The sequence below is a fragment of the Marmota flaviventris genome, chromosome 9 (assembly GCF_047511675.1).
Source record: "Marmota flaviventris isolate mMarFla1 chromosome 9, mMarFla1.hap1, whole genome shotgun sequence".
NCBI classification, from domain to species: Eukaryota; Metazoa; Chordata; class Mammalia; order Rodentia; family Sciuridae; genus Marmota; species Marmota flaviventris.
In genome coordinates this window covers 46,307,458-46,329,492 of record NC_092506.1, presented here as the reverse complement: position 1 = coordinate 46,329,492, position 22,035 = coordinate 46,307,458, and the positions used below count along the sequence as shown (strand labels likewise).

The 22,035-nt window shown below is 48.2% G+C and overlaps 1 protein-coding gene across 5 annotated transcripts in view; it reads right to left on the bottom strand.

Annotated features, from left to right (window-relative positions):
* Abcc8 (ATP binding cassette subfamily C member 8) overlaps nt 1-20,970 on the bottom strand; it is a 73,888-nt gene extending 52,918 nt beyond the window's left edge. For 3 of the 5 annotated variants that reach the window (XM_027942307.2, XM_027942309.3, XM_027942312.2), the window contains exons 1-6: nt 20,823-20,970; nt 19,391-19,532; nt 15,889-16,010; nt 10,789-10,955; nt 8,871-9,113; nt 7,795-7,983 (exon numbers count right to left, since the gene is read on the bottom strand). In XM_027942307.2, the coding sequence (XP_027798108.2) occupies nt 7,795-7,983; nt 8,871-9,113; nt 10,789-10,955; nt 15,889-16,010; nt 19,391-19,532; nt 20,823-20,970 (1,011 nt within the window). The remainder of the gene's footprint in view (nt 1-7,794; nt 7,984-8,870; nt 9,114-10,788; nt 10,956-15,888; nt 16,011-19,390; nt 19,533-20,822) is intronic. The other 2 variants (XM_027942313.3, XM_027942314.3) reach the window with 1 other exon arrangement.
* Between the last annotated feature and the right edge of the window lie 1,065 nt (nt 20,971-22,035).

Below are 22,035 nucleotides of genomic sequence, written 5' to 3'. Positions count from 1 at the left end.
CTTCCAACTACAGGGAGGGCAGCTTGTACCCTCCTCATCTTCCACTTAGGGGAAGGGAATGAGGCCTAGTTCTAATCTCAGACCCATAAATATGACTCTCGGCATTGTGGCCCAGGAGGGATGACTCTGAATGGAACAAGAATAAATAAAGCAAATCACAGAGAAGCCAAATCCAGAACTGTTAGAGCAAATCCCATGATGTGTTCTCTGCTGCAGAAATGCAATCAGCATCTGCCTTGTCCCCTACTTACCAACAGCCTGTTGTGTGGTAACTTCTGGGCAGAAAAGACCAGTGGGAAACCTGGCACTGTGATGCTCCCGGGGGAAAGATGGGAACTCAGCGCTTACAATAGACTAAAAAGATTTCAGATCTAAGCCCCCACGGGCCCAGCTGTGGGTTCCCAGGACCCCTCCTTTCAAATGGAGGTTCTTTCTCTGCACTTCTAGCAAGATTTCAGATAATACCCAGTGAAGGAAAACATTTTGCCTTTGTTGCTAAAGATACCACAGAACAACAGTGTGTCTGTTTCCAAATTCAGCATCACTAGCTCCCAGGAAAACTTTGATCTTGATAAGTTCATCCCTCTCCAGCAGATGCACATCAATATTTCCACAAAGACAGAACTGTCCCCTTCCTGAGACTCTGCCCTGAACTTTGCATGCTATTTGGAAGGGTGTGGGAGCTGCTGCAGGGTAAAAAAGAAAAGAATAAAGTGATGAGAAGGAGCACAAGGGCATGTCCCCAGCCAGGATCAAGCTGAGTGGGGCAGGACTCTCAGTGGAGAAATTCCTGGATCCATAAATTCCTGGATCTTGGCTATAGAGCTTCCTGATGGCAGAAAGACCCCACTCTTGGTTTAAGAGGGGCACTACAAACCAGCTCTCATGGCTCCCTGAAACTGTCTGGCTTGCTTATAGATGTACCTCTTAGCTTGGAGGGATGGGGTCTCTCTCTGTTGAGGGAACAGGAAAAAGACACAGGGAGACCACTGAGGGGTAAGTGCAAGACTCCAGACAAAGGCCCTACCATGGATGGACCCCTGGGATCTCTGTCCTATTTACTTATGAACCAGAGGGAAAGACAGAGGCAGGAGGTAGAAGGTAGAATGGCAAAGATGGGTTGGTGGCAGCAAAAGGGACCTTAAAATTAGGCCACAGGGGAGAGACTCGATTTTACAAGGGAAGAAGGGGCAGGCAACAGGGTCAGGTGTAGAACTCCATTCTCACAATGCTTCATGAGAAAGGTACCATCACTGGCCCCATTTTGCGCATGAGGAAATGGAGTCTCAGCATGGTTAAATGGCTGTGCCTAGGCTACATGCGGGTCAGGAGACAACATATGGATATGAATCGGTGTGATCTCAAGACATTAGCAGAGACCCACCACCTAAGCCTCATCCAGCCCATTTACCCTGAGTCAATCTCTGACAGGTGCCTAGCTCAGGACACCCAGGCCTATTTAACATGCCCTGGGAATTTTCTGTTCCACCAAGCCTTTACAGAGACCCAGCTCTGGACAGTAGAATCCATTATTTTAAAACAACAAAACACTCCGTGGGCATCATCCCAAGGGAAATAATTTAACATAAGGAAATAGTTGTTTGTCTCTAAATTAGGGTAAGAGGAGATACAAACCTCACACAAATGTCTAGCCTTTTGGAATGGTTGGGGACATTATGATACTCATGGGAACACAGTGCACCCAAGACTACCCATCAGCAGGAGAGCTCTTGAACAGCATGGAACGCCATATGTGCTGTGTCACAGCAACGAAGAGATTCACAGGCTGAAGAGTGAGGGCAGGAGAGGTCAGCTGAGCACACATGATGGCTAGATTGAGAGTGGTCCTCAATATTTGTACACTTTTAAAAAGCAACAAATTCTCTATGGCGGCTCTAAAGGCAAAATCTTGGTTCTTCTCTCCCCTAAAACACACCTTAGGCCTCTCCTGCAAAAAACAACAACAGCAACAAATTTCTGTGGGTCAAGAATTTTGAGACCCATTTAGAAAGAAAAAAAATGACAATCTTGCTGCAGGTGTAAGTCATTAGGTCATGATCATACAGAGGTATGACTGGAATTGTTCCCTTCTGTGTGCTCTGGAGCTTAAAGATGGTCACTTGGGTTCTTGCTTTCTATTTTTACAGGGGTCAAAAGGTGAGTTTTCCATCTGGGAAGCCCTGGGAAAAACCCTAAAACTATCTTTGATTGCCCACAGAATATCTGACATTGTTGTCATTGTCTCTTGAAGGAGACAGTTTCAACACTAAGAGTTCTCACTCGAGCTGGAATGGCAATTATTAAGAACATGAGGAGTAATAACTGCTGGTGAGGATGTGGGGAAGAAGGTCCATGCTTACATTGTCGGTGGGACTGCAGTGCGGAGACTCTTCAAAACACTAGGAATGGAACCACCATATGACCCAGCTATCCCACACCTCGGTTTTATCCTGAAGAATTAAAATCAGCGTACAATAGTAATTAAGCCACTTCAATGTTTAGAGCAGCTCACTTCACAATAGCCAAACTATGGAATCAATCTAGATGCCTGTCAGTAGATGAAAGGATCAAGAGAATGTGGTATACATACACAAAGGAGTGTTTCTCAGCCATAAGAAAAATGAAATAAGAGCATTTGCTGGTAAATGGATGGAAATGGAGAACATCACGCTAAGTGAAATAAGAAAGACTCAGAAAATTAGGGTTGAATGTTTTCTCTCAGATGCGGAAGCCAGAACAAAATAAGGGAAAGAGGGCAGTAGAGGAAGGGATTGGATATCATAAAGATACAGGGAAGATTAGTAGGGTAGAAGGAGAATGAGAGGGAGGGAGGAAGGAAAGGAAAAGGGGAAGAAAATGGAATGAATTTAACAAAATATGTTATATTCATATATAAAGGTACCAAAGGGAATTTCACCTTTATGTATATGCAGAAGAAAGGACGTTTAGAAGAGAAGGAAAGGGAGAATATGGGGAGGGAGGAGGGGAAGAAAGTGGGGCATGGGGATGGAAATCAAATTCTTTGCACGTGTGATTTTGTCAAAATGATCCCAAATACTACGTATAATTATAATGCTCTAATAAATATTTTTTAATTCAAAAAAGAGACAGTTTCAAAGGGATGGAACCTGGAATAGCTAGGTTTTGGTTAAGTAGGAAACAGGCTGGCCAAGAGGTTGGGGTACTGCCCAGGGGAAGTCTAGTGGGAAGAGGGCCCTGGGACAATGGTTGTGAGGACACTGGCCAGCACCCTGAAGGTCCAACAGCTGGAGACAAAAGACCAAGGACCACAGCTTGCCATTCGTGGCAGATAAAATCTCTGGAAGCTCGTATGTCCTAGTTTTTTTGCATTTTCACATGCTCTCAGGGAAGAAGCTATGTTTGTTTCCAGGGCTTTTCCCTGGAAAATAAATACTTTTTAAAATTAACCAATGCTTCTGATCTTTATGCCCCATGGACTTTCTACAGAAGTTGTTGCACAAGTCCCCATTTGGCAGTTGAGACCTACAGAATGTAAGTGACTGCTGAAGAGTATAATGAGGATTAGTTGCAGAGGTGGAACCAGAATTCAGGACTCCCACCTCTATGGTTCTGACCCTGTTGTCCTCTTGGACAGAGGTATGATTGGAATTGTCCCCTTCTGTGTGTTCTGGAGCTTAAAGATGGTCACTCGGGTTCTTGCTTTCTATTTTAGCAGGGGTCAAAAGGTGAGTTTTCATCTGGGAAGCCCTGGGGAAAAAAAACCCAAACTATCTTTGATTGCCCACAGAATATCTGACATTGTCGTCAAGAGCCTGGACCTGGAGGTCAGCCATATCTTAGTTTGAATCCCAGCTCATCATACATTAGCCATTGTGTCCTTAGGTAAATTCTTGACCTCTCTGAGTCTGTATCCTCACTTATAAAATAAGCCCATCAAGGGTATACTTCAGGGGCTGGGGTAGTGGTTCAGTGGTAGAGCGTTCACCTAGCATATTTGGGGCCCTGGGTTTGATCCTCAACACCACATAAAACAATAAATAAAATAAACATTAAAAAGGGTATACTTCAGAGAGTCTACTGTGAGGATTTATTATTCATTGCAGAATTGATTTTCCCAGTGTCTCCTGAAGGTCAAGCAGGAAGCTGGGTGCTAGGCACATAGAGATCATTCAATGCAGTTCCTGTCTGAACTCTTGGGAGATTCAGGGTCAAGCTGGAAAGAGACAAGGGGTGCTTTGATGTGGGAGCACAGGGCATGATAGAAGCACAGAGGGGGAAATTCTAATTCAATCAGAAGGCTTCCTAGAGGAGATGGCATTGAATGGAGTCTTGGTGGCTGAGGAGGAGCCAATGGAGTGAAGGTGGGCACTCCAAACCAGAGCAGCAAAGAGGCCAGTTTACACAAACACCCCAAAGTCACAGCAACACCAATGCATTTAAGTCCATTAAGATACCCATAGTGGGGGCTGGAGCGGTGGCTCATTGGCAGAGTGCCTGCCTATCATGTGCGAGGCACTGGGTTCAATTCTCAGCCCCACATATAAATAAATAAAATAAAGTCCATTGACAACTAAAAATTATTTTTAAAAAAAGATATCCATAGTGATAGCCCAAAGTATAGCTCCCCAAACAGGAATGAAAAGACATGCTACACATACACACACACACAGACACACACACACACAGAAGGGCCGGGGAGAAAGGTACTCTGAGGGACAAAGGAGAACACACATATAAAACTATAAATAGAGCTCATTTGGAAACACACTCACACAATTCACAAGCCTATACATTTGCCCAGTGAGGTTTTTAGGCTGTTGAGGTTTGGCCCTTAGGTCAACCCAGACTGTTCTTTCTTTTTCTGGCTCAGCTGACCTCCCCGAGCAGGGCTGGCAGGTTTCAGACACCAGCAATTCTCCGTGAATCCAGTTCTCTCATCCTCCAGCCAGATCAGTGGCATCTGCGGCAAGGTGACAGATTGGGAGTGGGGGGTTGGGCAGGAGAGGGGGATGGAGAGAACTAGATCATGGGCGGAGTCCAGCCTGGATCCCAGCTTTCCCTAGGGAGTGATGGGGAAGGTGCATCATCGACCTGTCAGGTCACAACAGTAACTAAAGAAGTCAGAGAGGTTCATCTGTGTGGATGCCAAGTGCCAAGTGTGTCTTGCCAAACTGGGTGTCCTGGAAGTGGGGAGAGGACAGGGCAGCCACTGATAAGGAATAAACAATGGGTGTCCTGCAGTAGGATGGATTCAGGTGGGGCTTTCTCACCCAGTCACTGTTCACCACCCAGCATATAGCTAGGGGGCTTCCTTCTTCATAGGTTCATAGGACCAGAAAAGCACCTGACTCTGCATTAGACCTGCTGGGAAGCAGGGAGATGAATCAAATAAGCTCAGTAAGTGACCCCTTTCCCCCATTTTCTGGACTCAGAAGCCCGAATGAGAATCAAGCCATATCCCAGGCAACCACATCATTGAGCGCTCTTTTCTGCAGATGTTGGAGAGTGTATTTACTTTCAACTCTCGTTTCTATGTCGGAAATTTGCTGATTGTATTTGAGCTGCAGGGAACAAATATTAAATCTGATAAAGCCTGCTGCCATTGAGGCAGGGCCATCTGTCCGAGGGATTTATGTGTTGATAAGGAACTGGGACAAGAACATTCCAATGAGAGAGCAATAAATCCTAGGGTTTGTGTATAAATAAAGAGAAAAAGAGATGGCAAAGGTAATGCTCAGATGAACTAAAAGTTTAAGTGTTGTTCTCACCATCTCTGGAATATCCTGCTATGCACTTCCACCTTTGAAGAATTCTCCAAGGGTTTTAGGAAACACAGGAAGAAGAAGAAGATGTGAACAAGTTGATAAGGGCTCTGGCCCCTGTCATTTCCCCCTAATATTAACAACTGGCTTCATGTAGCTGTAAGATTGTCAATGGAGAGTATTCTGGGGTTGCTTATGGTTAGACTAAAGCTGACACTTCTGTGGATAAGAAAAGTGACCACTTCCCCTTCTTTTTTGGGCCAAGTAAAGACCAAAGGCTCCAAAGGCTAGAAAAGACCTCAAAATCCATCAAAGTTTAAGTAAGCAAAATGAATTCTCACACTATTAATTGAATAAGAAATTTCCCCATATGTCCAACTCCTGTCAAGGTCCCATTCAAACACCTCTCCTCTGTGAAGCTGTCTGTGACCACTGGCTGAACTAGTCACTCCCTCTTTCCACAGTTTCATGTGTAATCCTCCTTATAGTTATATGGAACATACAGCATAAACATATTTTATAAAGATTTCTCTCTCCCTCACAATCCTTGAAGCCAAAGTTTATGGTTGGATGATAACAGTTAATTTAGTAACTTGATTGAAAGTGTCCAGACTATGGATTCAAATCCTGACTCTGTTACTAACTAGCTGAAAGACCTGGAGAAAGCTACTTAACATCTCTGAACCCCAAGTTTCTGATCTGTAAAATGGGGATAAGAATACATATCTCATGAATATGGATATAGTAATTATACCCCAATACATCTATTTTAAAAAAAGAAACCCAAAAGAACCAAAGGGTTCTTTTAGAGATTCAATGAGATAACACATGGGTGACCCCTGTGCACAGTGAGGTATGTACTAAGCAGCCACTAAGTGGGTGTTACTGTTGTTAACAGTCCTTGTCCTAACCAGTGCTTCCATATTCTCATAGCCCCAGCTAGGTCTGGTACACAATAGCTTTCAATAAATATTTGCTGAATAAATCAGACAAACAGATTTGGTACATCTCATATTTCTGACCAAGAATGCTCAGCTGACTAATTATATCTCCAGAAAAATTAACATATACCTCCCGAGGATTAACTGCAATCTGCAAGTTTAGCACTGGTGAGATGAATTAACATTACACAAGGAGTGTCTTAAATTATTAAGAGTCCTACTTATTAATTCTCTGCATCACTTTTGGACTGTCTGGGTTAAAATGTTATAATGACTTCTTCACAGAGAAAAGAAAACCTTGAGTCTTATAGGGTGCAAGAAGTTTTTCATTTTGTGGTCATCTGAACCTAAGTGGCTGAAAAGAATAAAGTACCCCTCTGCTCCCAAAGTGGCTGCCATTGGCCCTCAAGCAGGGAAAATAAACCCCAGAAAAAATTCTCCTCTCTTTTGTCCAAAACATTTCAGTTTGTAGCATCTTTGAAGATGGAAAGACCATTGGACATCATCTAGTCTAGTGGGTTTAAAGTATGTTTAAGCAATGGAACCTTTTGTTAAAGAGAAGCTTTAATGGAAAAGTCCAACATTTTAATAGAACTGGGGAAACTCTGAATGAAATTTGCAGTTGAGGAGAAAAAAGCCCCACCCTGGAGGCTTCCTTCATCCCTTCCCTTTGATAGCAGTCTCCAAGATGCTCCTGCAGAACTTCAAGAGCTAGGGGAAGCAGAATGGAAGAAGACGGAGTCCTGCAAACTTTTTCTGAGTCAATTAGGAGGACCAGGACATAACACACATAACAAACCATAGGAGCTCTAGGCATAGGGCAAACACATGAACTTCCTGCAACTTTCTGATTGACTTTGCAAGAGGAGCAGTTAATGGCAATGATGGTGGGGTAAGCAAAGCCAAGTGTCATGTGATTCTTGAAGCACAAGTTCACCTCTTGGCATTTTGGTTGACCAGATACAGAGCATCCTCTGCAGGGGGATGTTGCTGAGGGCTTTGTGCATATGTACAATGGCCTCTTGCAATCTCATGCACAGCTGTGTAGACAGCTGTGAGATAAACAAGCCTTCTAAAAGGTGCCCTGCCCTAACCCAGGGGCAGCCTACCTTGGGCTGGAAGTCGTGGTTCTCCTTCCCAAGGTGGTCCACAATCCCAAAGATGCACAGTGGCCCGGCAAAGCCCAGCAAGTCAGCCAAGATACGGAAAGTGCTGCTCAGGACCAGGCGCCTCCCGAAGGCATGGCAGAGTGCCCGCCAGATGGCCCGGGCACCCTGGGTGCTCTGTGCGTCCTTCCGCTGCCCAGAGAGATCCATAGCCAGGTCAGAGAGGCTGGGGACTCATTCATGACAGAGCCCAGCCTCCCAGAATTCCCCTGGCTCCTGATTCCTGGGAAAATCCAATGGTTACATCCTTGACAAACATCCTAGGTAAGCTCTAGGAAGAAATCACTAAGTGCATGGTTGAGGTGGGTCCTATCAACACCAACAGGGTCTTGATAGGGAAACTGAGGTCAGAGGATTGATCAAGATCACACAGCTGGTTGAGAACTCTCTGATGAGAACATGGCATGTGCCACATTCATTCATCACCATCCACCACCATGTCTGTCTTGGTGTCCCCATGGTGCCAGGGTGGAGGCAGTATAAAGGATCACTGGACTGGGAGTCAGGAGACTAGTTCTGCCACCTACCAGCTGTGGGTCAGCTCTGGGCAGGTCATGGCCTTTGTCAGGGCTTCAGCTTCCTCTTCACTAATATGGGGAGATCTCTGCCTGGCCAAACTCATAGTCATTGTAGGGATCAAGCCAATGCCCTGCATCCCTACTGGGTGAAAATTCCCTCCCTTATAATCAATGAACTCCAGAGGGAAGAGCATGAGGCACAGGGGAGTCCAATGGGATCACTTTTCTTACCAGGCCTCAGTTTCCCCATCCACAGTGAGGATGTTGAACCAGATGACCTGTCTAAACCGTAAGGGCCATTCCAATTGTGACCATCCTATGAATTTTTAGTACTGGACTTGTCCCTGGTTTACTGTGACTCAGGACAATCCTCTTTCTTTCACTGGACCTCAGTTTCCCCAGGTTTCCTACCAGGGATTTGACCTGATGCTTTCTGAGGTCCCTGACTATCACTCTAAACTGGTGTGCAGGGAATGGATGGTGTGGTCACACCCCACTGACCGCCTGGGCATCAAAGGCCTCGCAGAGCCGTCGGTAGTTGGTGAGGGCCCTCATGGCGATGGGCAGTTTCCCGATGGCTCGCAGGTCGATGGGCTTCTTGTGGGCTGTCTTGATGAAGGCATTCATCCACCAGTAGGTGCCCTTGGACAGCAGGTTCACGAACGGTTGTAGGAAGCGCACCCCCAGATCCTGCAGGTCCTCAGGGGGTTTTACCTCCCTTGGTGTCTTGAAGAAGATGTATCTCTGTGGAGCACAAGGCCATGGGGAATGGATAAGTGCAGCTCCTCACCACCCCCAACTTTGCCCATCAAGGATCAGGGCTGTGACATCCCACATTTGACTTCTAATGGACGTGGCCATCTCTGGCCTGTGATTATTTCCAGGAGAAGGATTCCTCAACACCTCTGGACCACTGATGCCAGGGCCTTCTCACTTTGTAGCTATTCACTGAGGTCCATTCTGAATCCCATTAGCTGGGCTGGCCTGGGTCTAGGCTGGGTTGGGGAAAAACAGGGGTCTCCCATATACTGTCAATGAGATAATATGGTGCCCACAGATCTGAGGGCACCATGGTGTTTCATTTGGAGTTCACAGCACTTGAAGTTATGCAGAGCAGGTTCCAGTCCTTCCTCCTCCACATACTAGCAAGGTATTTTTGGACAGGCCTCATGGACAGTGTTTCTCCGCCTCTACGGGGGTGGAACTTGCTTCCAGGATTGCTGTGAAGGTCAGCCCGAGGGTGGGAATGTAAGGGGCTTTGTTTCCCCTGGATCACCAACCAAGAGCAAAGGAACCAGAGAAATGAAAATTAAAGTAACCCTTTAGACTCATGGAAGGCCCAGATGAGAAAGGGCCACCACCCTTTCTGGAGGGTGGGAAAAGGTTTTCTCATTCATTGCAGTTGGACTGCAGACTTTCTGGATAGGCAATATGCAATATTGATTAAAATTTAAAATACACAGACCCTTTGAGCCAGAAATTCCACTCCTCGGACTCTTTCCCATAGAAATAAAAGCAACGATACATAAAGATACAAGTATTTCAATACACCATTGTCTGTGAAGGCAAGAACTTGGCAACAAAGTGAAAGTCTATCAGTAGGGTGAAAACTGAATAAATTACAGCTCATCTACCTGATGGTCTGTTATGCTGCCATTAAGAAAATGGCACTCATTGTATCGGTGTGTTAGAAGGCATCTTAAGTGATATTTGTTGGGTGAGAAAAGCATGATGCAGAAAACAATTGTATAATATGATGTGATTTTTATAAAATAAAGGGGAAAAGTGTATACATTTTATACATGTGGAGCAAAACAATACTGAATAGATATTTATTTAGATTGATGAGGGGTATTATGTGAATAAAAATACAGTATGTAAAGAAACAGGATTGTTCATCTGAGCTATGCAGGAAGGTGGGGACAGGGGCAGAGGGAGGAGAAGGTCAGAGTCTGGGGTGGAGAAGAGAGAAGGAAGGGGGTGGGAAGACACAGGAGAACCAAACACAAGACATGTGTGCAGTCACGGCTACCCATTCATACATATGTATGACTCTATGAATACATTTAAGCACCAACAACCCTGAGATAAAGAAACTGGGAGAAGACAGTGCAGGAAGTGTTTTTTTTTTTTTTTTTTCCTCTCTGTGGGAGTCAACCCATTCTTTAACCTCAGCTAACCATGTCCTCACCCCCCACCCCTTGCGGGGCTTGGACTAGAAGGACTGGGCCAGTGAAAAGGCTCTCCTGACACCTCTCCCCCCAACCTCCCCTCCCCTTTTGGGGCAGCTGAAGCAAGCTGGCTACTTCTTGGTCTTGGCCAAGCTGCAGGGTAGGGGCTAAACCTAAGGGTCTCACAGCAGTCAGACCACCACCCACTTCCCACCCTGACCCAGGTTGTTCTCAGGTGGCTTGCTTACCCTCACCCTGATGACATTGAGCTCCACGAGAAGTAACATCCCATACAGGATCACCAGCAGCCCGGTGAGGCAGAAGCGCAGCTGCGAGAAGCCAATGGCGTGGTCGTAGAACTTGACAAACTTGATGGTCTTGGTGATGAAGGCCAAGGTCCAGTAGATGAGCAGGGCTAACAAGGAGAGATAGGACAACATGGAGGTTGTATGTGCAAGTTCACATGTATGAGCACTTGTGTGTGCAACTATGTGGGAGAGGAGCAAGAATGACATGTAGGGGAGGCAGAGGTGTGCGTGCACACATTTGTGATGAGGGAACGTGCAGGTATGACTATACCAGAGTGTGTCCCTTTGACGTGAAGTATGTTTATGACAGGCAATGTTCAAAACCATGAATGAGGTCATAAGTCAAACTGGTCAGATGAATCTCCCTTAAATAATAATGAGAATAGGAAGATTATATATGTTGAATTTAACTACGTTATAGGCACCATGCCAAGTGAGCACTTTAAACACATGATCTCATTTATTTCTCACAATAACCTTGTAAGGAAAGCATTGCTGTCACCCCCAATTTATCAAAGGAATTGAGGCTCAGAAAAGTTAGGTAACTGATCCAAGGTCACAAAGCCATTAAATGGCAGAGCTACTCTAATACCAGAGGTCATACACATATGCTCCCTGCTGTAACAACTTTCCAGTTGAATTTCCAAGCCGGAGAGCTCTTATAAGTCATTCAATGCAGCCTGTTTGCTTTAAAGATGAGGAATTTAAGGCCTAGAGAGAGGAGGTGACTGTTGCAAAATTGCTGCCTGTTCCTGGCAGAGAGAGGGTGAGGGCTCAGGTCACTGTCCTCACAGTTCAGAGCCCACCACAGCATGATGCTCCTTGTAAGCCTGGGAGGTAGGGGACGCAGGAAAAAATAAGTCACAGTCCTGTAAGGCAGTGCAGCAGAGTGGTTAGAGGTCTGTGGCCAGATATGCATGGGTTCCGATCCTGTAGCATAACTGCTGTGTGGCTTTGGAGTAGGCATGCAACCCCTCTATGCCTCAGTTTCCTCATCCATTAAATGGGGATAATAATAGCACTACTTTGAAGGCTGTTGGAGCAACATAAGGAAAGTGTTTAGCACAGTGAGCCTGGCATATAATGATGCTCTTTGGACATCAACTGTTGACATTTTTATTTTCTTTAGATTTCAGATTTGGGGCCAAGTGAACATTAGAAACTATCTGTGGATTCTATCACAAATTATCATCCCTCCCCCTAATCCACTATCAGCTTGGGGGGAAAACACCAGCAACAGCTAGTTATGTCATCTTTAGAGGTGCTTTGGCATTGGTAGCCCCTGCCCTCCCTGTTCCTACCGTCATATGCAATAAGGTCAGCCCCAGACTCCTAGAGCTTCTCTTGAGGTGCCCTTCAGTGAGTGAAGGAGACCTGCTGCCTGCTCACCATCCCAGGGATGCCAGGCCTGCTCCTGGGGACAAAAGCAGAGATCTGTCCAGTCTTACCCTGGACTGAGAAGCAGGTCAAAATATTGGGCCCCACTGTACCACCAGGGTTCAGCATGCCCAGAAGGGCTGACTCTGTCTAGGTCCTTGGGTGAGGCACAAGGATAGTGGGGCAGAACCCCTCAGGGCTGCAATTTTGTCCCTCAAAGCTTGGTCTGGGCTCTAAGTCACAAGGAATCCATAGCAGGAGGCCTTCCCCTGCCTCCATGACTCTACTCTCCCAACAGATTTTCTCTCAGGCATCAGGACCTCCCAGCCTTGATGAAGGCTGCCAAGTGGGGCTGAGACTTGAAAATGTGCCTTACGTGGTCTTGCCCTGACACTTAACAGATGTGGTCCGATTTGATCTTCTTAACAACACTGTGGCTTAGGTAGGGTTGTTGTTCCTGCCCAGATTAGGAAACTGAGGCTCAGAGAGCCTGAGGGTCTCATTCAAGGTCACAGAGGGGGTCAGTGGTGGACCCAGGGCCAAGCCCAGAGTCATGTCCACAGTCCTGTCCTGCAGTGCCAAGCCACACATAGCAGCACTCAGCAAATGCTTAGTGCTTGACTGAGAGAAGAGGGAAATGTTCAGGAGAAAGAGGTGTTGAGAGGGGGCTGCCAGTGAGCTCTAAGCTCTGGATTCCCCTGAACCCTCCTGCTCCCCATTTCCTCTCTCTCTGTTCGGCACCCCTCCCTACCAAGTTCAGTTTTACTCCCCAATACATTGAATCTCCCCACTGCTGTCCATCCCAGGCCACCATCTGTCTCCTCTGAACCACTTCAAGAGCCCCCCACTGGCTCCCCCACTTCCCCTCCTCCAATATGGCTTCCATAAAGCAATAAACATGGTCACCTTTAAAACACCTCAATGCGCCCATGTTCACAGCAAAATTATGCGTAATAGTCAAGAGGTGGAAGCAACCCAAATGTGCACTGATGATGGATGGGTATCACAATATGGAATCTCCATCCATTGGAATATCACTCAGCCTTTGGAAGGCAGAAAATTATCACACATGTGACAACACGGATGGACCTGGAATATCTTATACTAAGGGAAATAAGCCGATCACAAAAGGACAAACAATGCATGATTCCACTGAGATCAGTTCCTGGAGGAGTCAAATTCACAGAGACAGAAAGTAGAATGGTGGTTGCCCAAGGCTGAGGCGAGGAAGAATGGGGAGCTGTTGTTTAATGAGTCTAGAATTTTAGTTTGGGAAGATGCAAAGATTTTCTGAGGATGGACGATGGTGATAGGAGTGAAACAAAGTGAATTTACATAATGTCACAGAACTGAATGCTTAACAGTGACTAAAATGGTAAATTTTATGTTATGCATATGGTAACCCACCTCCCCCCACTACTCTCAATGGACTCCCATTGCTCTTCCAACAAAGACCCATGCCAGTGGTGTATCCTTTGAGGCCCTGCCTGGTGTAGGCCTCACCTGCAGCTCCAAGCTTCAAAGCTCAGCTCACTTCTGTTCTCTACTCCCACTACCTTTTTTCTTCCAGATTCCCTACTAGGCTTTGTTTGTACTGCCTCAGGGCCTTTGCCCATGCTGTTGACGCTGCCTGAAGCACTGAAGAGTGCTCCTAGGTCCAGCTCTCAGCTCAAGCATGTCTTTTCCCATAGACTTTTTCCTTGGCCTCATCTGGAGTCTCAGGACAATGATTCTTTCATGGAATAACATGAGCCACATCATGGTTCACTTTCCTATGGATTCCAGACCTGTGACCAGACATCAGCTCCTTAGAGGATTAGTTATTTCCCTAATATACACTGCCCTCATCCCTGTAGTTCCTAGGTGCATCTCCTTCACTTTTCTGCCTCTATGGAGCCTCTTTTCAAGTGGCCAAACTCCAAACAAGGAGATGGAGGGAGAAAGTCCTAGTTCCTTGGGAAAGGACTAATCCATCCATGAGTGGCAATTTGTGCTTTAAAGAGAGAGCATCACATGCTTGCTGGAGAATGAGAAAATGAAATCACCAGATGCTGAGGGCATATTGCCAGGGGGCACCAGTCAGCCAGGCCCTGGTGGTTAATGCAGGGCTCTCTGTAGATGAGGAATTGCTTCAGAAACTGGAGCAGGGGGCTCTCTGAACCCTCTTACCCTCCTTCTCCAAGTCCCCATCCACACTCACATGGAAATCTTGAGGTGATCATGTGGATGATCCCGATGGAGCTCAGATCCCACCTCACACAGGAAGGGTGCCCTGTGACTAGCTCACAAAACACCTTTGCCTCCCAATGACACAGCAATGTCATTGGCTTAGCACAGAGTATTCTAGATTCCGATATTGATTAAATGCTGTGATTCCTAAAAATCTCAGTCTGACTTAATGACACACCCTCCAACTGCCAGATGTGTAGCCCTGGTCTTTGATACCTAGGCTAAGCCTGCACAGAGGCAGATCTTTGGCTTTATAAGTTTGGCCCAAAGGATGTAGCTTGAGGATCAGAAACTGGAGGCTGTGTAGATGTCAAGTTGCAGGTTCGCCACCTGATGAGCTGGGTAAACTGGTGCAAATCACTTAACCTCTGAGCCTCAATTTTCTGATCTGTAAAGGGAAAACACTAGTGGGACCTACCTCATAGAGTTGTAACGATTAAATGCTTAGGAAAGAGCCTGGCCTATGGTAAGTCCTCAGTGAGTACTGGTATTAATTTTAACCGCTCTGAATTTTATGTCTGCCTGTGTAGCACAAGGATGCTACCAGCATCAACAGAGCTAGTCGTAGGAATGAAGACAGACAGGCAAGTAAGGGCAGCACCGAGCCTGGAACCACAGTGCACACTTGATGAAGTCCAGCAGTCACTGTGAAGTCAGAACTTGCAAGTGGGCACTGCTTCCTGAATCTCTAAGTGCTGGCAAACCTCAGGCTCTGGTCCCAGGGTCTTTCTCTTCTCTCTCCAGATGATTTCATTCAGGCTCAAGCATTAGATGCCTTAGACCCACCATGGCTGAATGTATCTCCTGCCCTGACCTCCCTCTGAATGCCAACTCTTTGATCAACAACCCACTCAACCCTGGAGCTGGCTGTCTCAGAGACGTGATAAACTCAACATGCCCCAAACACAAAACTTGATTCTGGGCCAACCCCCAAGCCCTTCTTCTGTGCCATATTGGTTATTAGCACCACCATCACCAGGAGCTCAGGTCTCCCCTGGGAGTCTCCCTTACTCCTTTCCTGGCCCCTGACCTCACCTCCTTCACTCTTGCTCCTGCTTGTTGGGCTGAGCCCACGCTGGCCTCTTTACCAAGTTTGTTCTTATCAGAAGGCCTTTGTGCTGTCTGTTCCCCTGCATGGAACACCCTTTCCCCAAATATCTACACGCTCACTCTTGGCTGAGCTTCCTTGACCACCTTTTGTAGATAGCGATGCTGCCATCACTCTCTACCCTTACCCAGCTTGATTTTCTTCACAGTATGCCACCACCTATTTGTTCATTACTGTCTTTGTCATCAGACTGTAAGCTCCGTGAAGGCAGATCTTTTCTATTTCATTTCTGAATCTCTGGCACCCAGAACAGTGCCCAGCACACAATAAGTCCTCAGTAAAACATTATCTGAAGGAATAAATGAAGATGCCCCCTCCTCCCCTACCGATCAGCAGCTTGGGGAAGTTGGAGGTCTCGATGTTATGATAGTAGACCACAGAAGTGACAGCAGCCATGAACGCCATCCCAGCTGGCATGTACAGGTGAAGATGGCGGGATTCCGTCACCCTGAGATGGGGGAGAGAGAGAAAGAGAAGGAGTGAGAGGATGTGGATATGGTGAATATTCCAGTAGAGAACCCAGGCCTTGGGCTTACTGCTCAGCACACAGTAGGGCCTCGGATGATGACCACAGCTCCACTTCATATTCTGGCAGTTCTGCACAGCCCATACCCCAAGCAGCCATTAGCTGAGGACCCAGGAATGCAGAAGCAAAGCTCCGAGGGCTCCGTGTTCAGGTCTTGGGATTCATGAGCCTCTCTCCCTGAGTTCATGTTGTGGAGCTTTGGCAGTGGCCACTGTGAAGGCTGGAACCACTTCCTTGGAGTGAACACAGTTGGGTCCCTGTCCCTGAGGTCCTGTGGGCAGCACAGGGGCCTGTGCATCCCAGCTCACTTAGCAACAGCTCCATTGAACATGAGTGGCACAGGTCAGCACTGGTGATGGGATGACACTGGCAAGTGTCAATATTTGTTGAGCATTTACTCTGTGCTAGGCATGGTTTGAGCACTCGATGGCCATTCACTCACGTAACCTTCGTAAAACCCCATGAAATGGGCACTGTTAGTCTCTCCATTTTATGGTTGAGGAAACTGAGGCATAGAGAGACAAAAGACATCCAGTCACTGCCAGCTCATGCCCTTCCCACTTTAATTCACAGAGGCCTCTGGGATGGGGGACTCAGACCTGGTGGTAACCCCATAGGGAGCCTGAGCCTTCTCCCAAACCTCAGTCTTCCCCAAGACTGGAGATGAGGGTCACTTTAGCTAGTTTGATTGTGCTCCTCTGTGGATGTCAAAACTGGCTTGGCTCAGCTTGGCACCAAAGGCCCACATGACGTGGCTTCCAGCTGCTTTTCCAACATTGCCAGAGCCTCCTCTTTCTGCTCTCACTGTGTTGGGAACCTTCTTCATTCCCAGAGGACTTACTTCAGCCAACTGCCTCTGGGTGCCCTAACTTGCACTGGTCTTTCAATCCAGTGTGCCAAGGGCCCCTGCTTGGAGAAGCTGGCATCAGGAGGAGGCCACCATGACCATAGTTTCTGTTTGACTAGGAAGTCTAGTCTAACCAAACTAGAGTTTGAAGACCACTGCCTTAACCAGCCCCCACTCCCACTTGCCCCCTAAATTTCCAGGTAGGTCTGAAGACTCAGACTGGAGTGGATAGGGGATAACACGGGGCAGGGTCTTCAACTTCTGCTGTTCATTTTCTGTGCATTTCTTTCATGTTTGCTGCTCAGGAGTGTGGGCCCACAAAGATAGGTAATACCCAGCTCAGGAGCTGACCTGTGCCCTGGGGAGGCAGTCATTTGCATTGGGCTGGTTTGAGGTACAGATGCAGCCACACACAAGAGGGGATCTTGATAACCTGCAGGAAGGAGTCTCCCATGTTCTAGTAATACACCATCTGCCCAGGGCTCTGTCACTCTGGACTTGTAGCCTATCCATTCTCTAATTTCGTCCTCTATACTTTTTGGAAGCAGAAAAGCCAGGGGTTGTGATGCTTTCACTGGAAGAGAAAGAGAGGCTCAGAAAGGCTAGATGACTTGCCAAAGTCCCATAGCTGGTTCAGAGCAGTAGAACACCCAGGTTTTCCTTCCTCATGGGCAGGGTGCTTTCTTGGTCACCCTGGCTAATTAAAATCCCATGAGTACTTCTGGACTAAGGGCCCACAGGCATCCCTCCCCTCTGTAGCATTTAGGCTGCTTTGGAAAGTGTGCTGGGGTGGAGGGGGGAGGAAGACTTGTCACCTGCTAGTTAGGTAGCAGTATGCAGTATGCCCTACGGTCTTCTTGCCCGTCTGGGGAATGTGATCATCAGGAGGAGCTCCTGCCCCAAAGGCAAGCAGGTATCATAGTGATCACTGCTGGTGCCTGGATGCATGAATATTGGCCAGGGGGTTGGGATGGGGATGGTGAGGACGTGTGAGTGGGGGCTCCAGATCAGCTGCAGGAACCAGGCAGGGCTGGTAAAAGTCAAGTTTGGGCATAATCTGATTTCAGCTCAGAGGGACTGGACCTCAGATTCTCAAGCCAGATGTCCTTCCCCTGAACCATCCCCTCACCAGGCAGCCATTGTGCCTTGCAGACTTTTCCACTGTGCCTCAGTGAGATGACTGCTCCATTTCCTCTTCTGTTCCTCACTGCTGACATACTGTTTCCGGTTGCAGTTATCTCTCACCTAGACTACTGCAATCACCTCCCATGGCTGTTTCCACTTCTAGCTTCTGCCAATCTCCAACCTGCCTTGGACAGCCCTTGGGCTTCTACCTAAAAATGCTATACTGATAATATTCCTCTTCTGCTCCAAACTGCTGATCAAATCCAACCCAAACAGGCAGTGTGGGTTTTGAAGCCCTTCCAAGATGCCCAGCCCTATTTCCAAGTCTCAGCCTCCACCGCTCCCTTGTATGTGCTCAGTGCCTAGCCTGCATCACTCCTCACACCTACCTGTTTTCCTTACTCAGCCCCACTCCCCTCTAGCCTCTAGCTCAAAGACCTTCTCTCCATGCCCACCTTTCCTCAAGGCCTTGACCTCTGCTACAGCACAGGTGGCTTTGTTCTTCCTCCCTTCCTCCCCAGCACTGATGCCCTCCCTCCCCTTTACTCCTCTGCTTGTGGGACCCTAGCCATCTCTCCAGGCTCAGCTCCAAAGCCCCTCAACCACAGAGCTCTTCCAACATTGCCTTCCCCACTCCTCTCAGAGTATGTACTTGTAACATGATTTTATTTATTTTTCTAAGGGGCTTAAAAAATGTTTGTGGAGCCTTCATGTGTCTTGCACTGTGAATACAAAGATGAATAAGAACCAGATTCTAAGCCAGAGGCCTTTCTGACTCTGGAGATGGTTTTGCAGTTAGGTCCAAACTTCAACATACAGTATCACCTGTGCAATAGCTAAGAGTGAAACATAGGATATGAGGCCCACAAGAAAAGTGGGTGCAGGGAAAAGGCTATTGGGAATGAGGTGAGAGGCAGGGCCTGCATCTTTTGAGCAACTGAGAACCAAGGAAAGGCCTTAAGAAAGAGCGAGTGACACACTTAGTCTCCCCCCACCCCACCCTAAGAAGATAGCAACTGCAGCTTGTGGAAGAGGTCTGGTATCTTTTATAGGAGTTGAGGCATTCTAATAAGCTCTAGCATTATTTCACTAAGTGTTGGCATACACATCTCTGTTCCCTCTATCCTCCAGGACTGAGGACAGGGCCTGGGTCTCATGTGTGTGTGTAATGCCTGGCAGAGAAATCTTTGTACACTTTATGCTAAGTAAAGAGTTGCTAGATTTAATAGCAAATGATACTGGTTCATGGAAGGCAGGTGTGGTGGGGTCTCCTGGGCCTTTCCAGAGCATCCTGGAGCAGATCCACTACCCTGAGTCCACAGTCACTCACCCATCAGACAGGATGCCCTCTGCAATCTCACACACCAGTACAAAAAGCAGCATGAAGGTCAGAATCCAGCGCAGATTGTGCCCTGGGAAATGGAGCCACGTGCTGTGGTGGATGTGCACCTTGGAGCTCTGACTGCCCCATCCTGTAGGGAGAGACAGTAACAGGTAAGAAGTCTGGCCCACCTGAAGGAGGGTGCATGAGCCCCACTAGCGTTCTTGGGCACTTGGTTCACAGCAGGGTGAGGTACATATTAGTTCACCTGTTCATGAGGAGCCCCAAGGCTGGTACACACGAACTAAATATATAAGCACAAAGCCTGGATCACAGCAGGCTCATCCTGTACAGGTACCCATTTTGTATGTTGGCTTCTTGTATGATAGGTCATCAGGTCAAGAATAGAAGTATAAATGCTATTTCTTTTTTAAAAATTTTTGATACAGATGTTAGCAAGTATTGTGTTTCTTTCCTATCTTTGTTATCTTGGTCAATAACTAGCAACTTATTTCTACAGTAATTTCTGTTTAAATTTAATTTTATGACCTTCTTTCCTTTCTTCCTCAAATCTGTATATGAATTTTAAGATATACTATTTTTCTTAAAATGAATGAACACATTCTGGGGAAGGAGGGGACACTCTGTGTTGACAAAGCTGACTGGCTGAGGCGATTCAAGGTCTTGGAGAGATAAAGAAGACCGGAGTGAAGACGCACTCAAGGGTTGCCCCAATTGTGGAGCCCAACTTCGCAGAGGGATTTTAAGCAATCACACTGGGGGCCACCGGGGTCGCTGCAAATCTCCACTCAGAGCTGCTTGGCACTGAGCTGGAGAAGTTGCACTCTGGAGACACGCGCCCTGGATGGGGATCTGAGTCCCTAGCTCCTGCCCCTCCTAACCCAGGGCACGGTCAGCCCCGGGACTGTCAGAGGCTACCGACCACTGTCTGGCCCAGCCTTGGTAAAGCGCGGGGCTCTCTCGGCCTCCATTCCGGTCTTGGAAGCACAGCCTGTCCTCCTCCCAGGGCCCAGCTGTGGCTGACAGGGAGCATGCCTTGGGGGAGGGGTGACCCGGCTCCCTACACAGCACCACTGAGGGTGCAGCTGAACCCCTCCCAACCTTCCTTCCCTTACGAAGACCTCTGCTTTGCCCTTTCTCCACCCAGCTTTGGCCCTGAGGAGGCAAAACTTGGGGATCCCTGAGGGTCAGGAAAAGTCCGCAGTGTTTGGCTTCGGTTCGGGGACACCCCAGGAGGTGAAGGATGCGCGGGTGTGCGATTGTCGGGAACGGCGGGCGGGGCACAGAGCAGGGGACCCCAAGAGAGAGGCGAGAGGCGGTCGCAGGACCGCAAGGGGACGCGGGCGGTGCGGCGCGCAGCGCCTCCTTCTCCGCCTCCTCTTCTATCCCTCCCCTCCTCCGCCGCTCGCCGCGCGCTCACCGATGAAGAGGATGGGGAAGGTGATGAAGAGCAGGAAGACATGCGGCACCACGTTGAGTGCATCCACAAAGCAGCCGTTGTTGAGGACGCCCTGGTCCACCCGGTAGGCGGCCGAGTGGTTCTCGCTGCCGCAGAAGGCCAGGGGCATGGCGACGCGGGTGCGGGCTCGGCTCGGGCTCCGGATGGCTCCGCGCGTCTCCCGCGCCTCGGTCCCTCGCAGCTCCGCCGCCCCGCCAGCCGTCAGCACCCCCCCCTCCGCCCACCGCGGGCCCCGCCCCGCCCCGCCGGCGCTCCCTCCCCCCACCCGCCCTGCTCCGCCGCCTGGCCGGGGCAGCGCGGAGCCCCACAGCCCCGCCGCACCCTCGCAGGCGTCCCCACTGTGTCGGCCCGCTAGCCCAGATGTGTGCGGGGGTCGCTTTGTGAGTGCCCCTCTGCGCGCGTGCGCTGGGGGAGAGGCAGGGCAGGCGGGGTGGGGCACGCTCGTGTTTCAGTGGGAGTGTGGGGGATGCAAAAGACCGGAGGAGGGTCCTTATGGGCCCTGGGAGCGTGAGATTGGGGTCCCGAGTGTAAACTCACCTGAGTATGGCTCCAGTGGATGTAGTGAGATCTGAGGGTCCCCGTGGGCATAGAGTGGCACAAGTCCCCACCCTGTATGGATGAGAAAAGCTGTGAAGAACTTAGGAGGGCACTTGGAAATTTTCAAAAATGGTCCCAGGCTCTTGGTCCGGAAGGTACTTTACAGCCTATCCAAGGCTTTTCCACAGGGATCTCTCAACACTCCTGCTAACTAGTTGAAGTCGCTTCCATTTTTCTGATGAGAAAAATGAGGCCCAGGAAGATTACATGACTGACCCAAGGTCCCACTGCCTGCAAGCTGAGAAACATTGCTCGAATCCAGCTTCTCAGATTCCCTTCATTCCCCCTTCTTTGCTCATGCCTCAAATACATTACAATTTTACAAGGACTGGCAAGAGAATGGGTAGAACAAGTGCTAATCCCAGGCTGAAAAAGAGGTGCTGTGGACATGTATCTGGCCAGAGAGTTGTGAGGCAGTGAAAAACAACTGGATTCTTACTGTCACCTCTTTTTTTCTGAAGTGTTGGGGATCAGACCTAGGGCTTCATGTATGCTAGGCATGCACTTTACCACTGAGCAGCATCGCTACCCGCAGGACTGAAGTTCTTAACTTGACCTGGGACAGGCCTTGCAGGTT